The sequence below is a fragment of the Pteropus vampyrus genome, unplaced genomic scaffold, assembly GCF_000151845.1.
Source record: "Pteropus vampyrus isolate Shadow unplaced genomic scaffold, Pvam_2.0 Scaffold86, whole genome shotgun sequence".
NCBI lineage: Eukaryota > Metazoa > Chordata > Mammalia > Chiroptera > Pteropodidae > Pteropus > Pteropus vampyrus.
This window is the reverse complement of record NW_011888867.1, coordinates 4,340,475-4,345,381: the sequence shown is the minus strand read 5'-3', so window position 1 is coordinate 4,345,381 and position 4,907 is coordinate 4,340,475. Positions and strand designations below refer to the sequence as shown.

At 53.0% G+C, this 4,907-nt stretch overlaps 1 protein-coding gene across 1 annotated transcript in view; it reads left to right on the top strand.

Annotated features, from left to right (window-relative positions):
• Positions 1 to 4,907, top strand: part of UBIAD1 (UbiA prenyltransferase domain containing 1) — a 25,191-nt gene that overhangs the window by 17,173 nt on the left and 3,111 nt on the right. Inside the window, exon 2 of the mRNA XM_023532637.1 lies at positions 3,873 to 4,010. Coding sequence (XP_023388405.1) covers positions 3,873 to 4,010 — 138 coding nt within the window. The remainder of the gene's footprint in view (positions 1 to 3,872; positions 4,011 to 4,907) is intronic.

Sequence of the window (4,907 nt, the reverse complement as noted above, 5' to 3'; positions counted from 1 at the left end):
TTCTAGACCCTGATCAATATGGAAGAGCCTCTTTCACCTGACCTCTGACCCTCTCTGGTGCCATCCACAGGCAGCTGCAAGGCCAGTCATTTTTCACAATTAATTGAGCAAGTATTATGTTCCAGCCCTCGGCTAGGCTCTGGGGTATAATGGTAAGACCTGGCCCCTGTCCTCAGGAATCTTACAATCCCAGAGGAAAGGCAGACAAGCAGGCAGTCATGTCACTCATGGAGCTTGACTGGTGAAACACCCATGGATTCTGCCAGTGCTGGGTTTAAGTCCAGGCTGTATCATTCACCCACTGGATACACTCAGCCAAGCTATGACCTTCCAATTCCTTCTCTGCAAAGGAGGAAGATAGTATTTGTCTTGAAGGGTAGTTTTGAGTTTAAATGGAATATTGTTCGTGGAGTATTTAGCATGGGACCTGGTATGCAGCAGCAGACACTTTATTAAGTGAGTCCCCTTACTCCCTTACTGATGAATATTTTAGAACGTGGTTGTTTCTGTATAATCTCAGACTTCCCCCCGAAAGGACAGAGGACCACGGTGGACATGATGGTGTTCTTCTCAGTGCTGGCACTGCCTGGTACGCTCGTCGTTCATTCAGCAAACATTTATTGAGCACTTGATAAGTGCCAGGCCCTGTGTTAAAAACTAAAAGTAGAAGATGAACAAGACCAGGTCTCTGCCCTCATGGAGCTTATAGAATAGTAAGGGGGACAGAAAAGTAAAGGAAAGTAAAGAAACTCCATTGTGAAACTGTGTATGGGGGTCCCTTTGATGATTTCCTGGGGGGGGCGGTGTGCTCTGCTCTGGTACCCACATAGGGTCCTACGAGGAAACTGAGGGATGACCATTTGGAGCTTTTCTCTCAGGGATGGCCAGGCCTGGTTGTGGGAGATTATAGAGTCCCCGTGGGTGACTGTGGGAAAGTTGTCCCTCTCCCGACCACAGCCCAGTAAGTACCCCTGAGGTTCTGGCCTTGGGGACAGAGACTGTCCAGGTGACTTCCCTTCTGAATGCCCCATGGCCCAGCCTGGGAGCCTGACATTGACCAGGTGCTAAGAGAGTGCCGGGTGGAGAGACAGACGGTCTTCTGTACGGTCGTGACGGGCCTGTCATTCGGAGGGCCTTCGAGAATCTCTGGGGTAGGGGAACTTTAAGGGTGTCCTATTCCCTGAATATGGCATGGGGAGAGGTAACATCTCTTTGGACTCCCCTCAAGGTTCGACAAGGGAAGGACACCCAGAAAACATCTGAAGTCTGTTTTACCAGTGTTATCATCATTAAAAGTTTTTTCCCATGTGCGTGTGTTTGCTCATGTGTGCGTGTGTACTTGTGTACATGCGGGGACGTGTGTGTACCTGTGCAGGGACACTGCTCCGCCCTCTGCCCCAGCTCCTCACCAACGGGGTGGTGATTATTCTGGGTATCAGGAGGAGCTGAAAATTGATGGAACTCAATGCGATGAGCGACACCTTGTGCCACAATCTCAATTACCAGATAACCAATCTCTGTGCAGTTCCAGAGGGGATAAAAGGAAGCTGCGGGGACCGTGAGGAAGGACAGCCCAGAGCACTAGGGGCAGAGGCAGGGAGATGGAGCTGTTAGCTATCCTGCCAGCTCAGAACCGAGGTTCGCAGGGCTGGGCTGCTCCTTTTCCAAGAAGGACCAGCGAGGGGAGGGTGAAGCACAAAGGTAACCAAATCAGTCAGGTGGGGAAGAGAGCCTTGTAATCTGTGCTCGGGGGGCCATCAGGTGGCTGCAGCTGCTCTTGCTCTGCCTGAGAGCTAGGGGAAGACCTGCTTCCCCAGGAAGCTCCCCGTCTCCTGGGACAGGCCAGGCTCTGCCCTAGAAATCCCACTGCCCGCCCAGGGTGATCCGTCATACTTGTTCTCTAGTGCCTCCTGGCGGATCGGGTGACATGGCCCGGATGGCCGGTACTGGAGGTCTGAGCTGCTGTGAGGAGGGCGTCCTTGCGTTCACTCCCAGGGGTCTGTCCTGAGATGGAGAAGTCGAGGAAGTAAGGGGCGTGACAGCGGTCCTCCACACCGCCTAACCTTGATCACGGTGGGAGCCTCTGTGCTCTGGGTCTGGGCGTAACCTGGGTTACGAGCCCTTCCCCCTTCCCCACGCAGCTCTCAGCCCAGCCTCCCCGCCGCCCTGCGAGGCGCACGCCGGGCTTGTTTTACAGGCTGAGTACCAATGTGACTTGCTCAAGGTCACAGGCCCAAGGAACGGCAGGGCCTGGACCTAAATCATCTCCTCTCTGACTCAAAATGCAGCACTCATTTGGTTAAAATCTTTTTTCATTTTCAACACTTCTCCTTTCTTTCTAAGGGGGGAAAGCATGATGGGTTATTTTTTTTTTAATAAATCTCATTTTCAATTTCGATCTCTTTTAAAACATTGGAAGGACCACAGCTGCCTCTGTCGTCATTGTCTTCCGCTCCCGTTCTCTGTCCTGCCTCTCCTCTCACTTTTCGTGGCTCCACCTGCACACGGGGGCTTCTCCTGATGGTCGCCCTGGGTGTTGGAGGAGAGATCGAAGGGGCAGGGTCGAGGGGCCTCATGAAAAAGAAGGTCTCGGGCTTCTCCCTGTTTGAGAAGGGAATGGATGATTCTGTTTGCTTTGTGCAGTCTGACCCCGGGGTTCATCTCAGACATCCCTCCGATCGGGAGCAGAGGCATGGCTCCTGCAAATTTGGTAGACATCATCTTTAGGCCTGAGCAGCCTCAGACAGAACCACCTGCAGAATCCACACGACGGCGTCTCCCCACCCTCTTTGTCAGGTCTGCTCTCTGACCTGAATTAGGCTCACGCGTGTTATCACCTTTGCGACTCATAGCAATTCCATGACGTAGTTCAGAAAGTCCTCCTAGGTAAGGAAACGGGCTCCTGTAGCAAGATGAAGCTCCTTGCTCTCAACGGCCACCCAAGGTTGCAGAGCCAGTGATCAAGCTGGGATGAGAAGTCAGGCCCTTTGACTCCTAACCCGGTGCTCTTTCCACCATGTTCCAGGGTGTGGGCTAGCATCCTGACCTTGGTCCCAGCCTCGAGAAGCAGGACCGGGATTGGAGGACTTGTGGCTTCCAGGTGCCTTCTGAAACAGAGACCTAACTCGGAGGTAAAAAGCAGGCAGAGAGGTGGGTCTGATCCTACAGAGAGCAACATAGCTCCCCCCGTAAGGATAGAGCAAACAAGCAAGGAGCCACTGACTGGGAGATCATCTCTCTGAGAAATGATCGAGTGCCAGTTGCTTCTGCAGCTGCGGGGCTGCATCTGGGCCCCAGGGCGGGCGTGAGCTCTGCCTTCAGATCCGCGTTGTCACCGTCTCGTTGGAAAAACAGATGTTATTGTCCTCTGTTTCCATCCCTTTGTCCCTAATAGGCACTTACGCACAGGAGGGGGATTGGAGAAACGGAGACATGGCATGTGTCTATTTCAGGCTCTTTCCGGAAGCTTGCACTTCTGTGGGACTTGCGGTTTGGGACAGGATGAGTGCAGAGGAGGACCTCCTCCTTTTGCCCTGAGTGTCCTGGGCCAGCTGACCTGTCGGGGAGAAGCTGACCTGTTGTCCCTTTGTCTAGGACACTGAGTGCTGAGGACTGGTTCTGGGCGATGGTGCCTTTCTTCTCTCCTGCGTCTACCACCTGGGGACCCTAAGCTGCTGTTAGTGGGATGACCTCTGGCCTTCTGCCTTGACTTTCAGAATTTGGAAAGTTGGACGAGGTCAAGGGCTGATGAGATCAGGGTCTTGAGTTCCATTCTTGTCTAGGATTCAGTCAGTCAGTCAGGCCACAGTCTGCTGCTGGGCACACTCTTAAAGGCTTAACCTTATACCTGACAGCAGCGTGCTGGTTTGCAGGTGACAACTTGTCATGGGAAGAGCAGTCGCCATGGCTGCGATTTGATGGGAGCTCAGAGGCCCTCCTGCACCTCAACAGCCCTACAGCAACCTGCCAGGCACCTGGAATTCCACCATCTGCCGGTCCTTTGAATGAAGGTATTATATTTCCCAAAGGTCCTTGCTAAAACACAAACATATGACTGAGGAGGGCTCACAGAGGGGAAAAAAAATCTGTCCATCACCATGGAGAACAGAGGATGGGGCCCAAAATCAATGCTATGCAAGATGGGTATGTTTTGATGGCAGACAGATGAGAAGAGAAACGTCCAGCCCATACTGCTCTGGGAGGAGGGCCTGAGGGGCTGTGTGACAGAATCAGGAATTTGGGGGGAGCAGTTCTGGGAAGGACCTCGTTCCACGCATTGCTGTTTCGAGACTGGCTGTTGAGACTGCAAAGCTATTCTCGCTTTTCTGCCCCTGGGTGGAGTCCGGGTGGGAGACTGTTTATGTCCTGCTGACCTTCAAACCCTGGAAGCTCAGAGATGGGGCCACCTCTGTCCCTGCAGGTGCCTCCTCATATCTCAGTGAGGTATAACGGGGCAGAGGTGGAGTGGAGACGTCTCCCACACCCCTGCTGCCTTACCTGCACCGCATCTTGCTCTGTGCCTGTCTCCTTCCCTAGCTGGGACTGACGGGCTGATTGCAAGTGAGCTCGGGCTCCCAGCCAGCATCTTCCCAGGGACAGAGAGTGCCGTGGTCCACCCAGAGAGCTTTGATGAAAGAAGAGAGAACCTCGTCATTGAGTGGGGGTGGGAGGACCCTGTTCTGCCCTCCCCCCTTTACCCGATGGGTATTAGGGAGCTAATTAACTGGAGAGTTACCCACCAGGCAGAAGTGCCCTTTGTAACCTCTTACTACTTAATATTCAGGACCTATTTCACCTCCCTGTAGCAGAACTTCTAAAAAAGTCACATCATAAAGCACATTCATCTGAAACGGTTTCCATAAGGACGGTGACTGTTGTCTAGTGATGATTCTAGGTGGGCTCGGGCT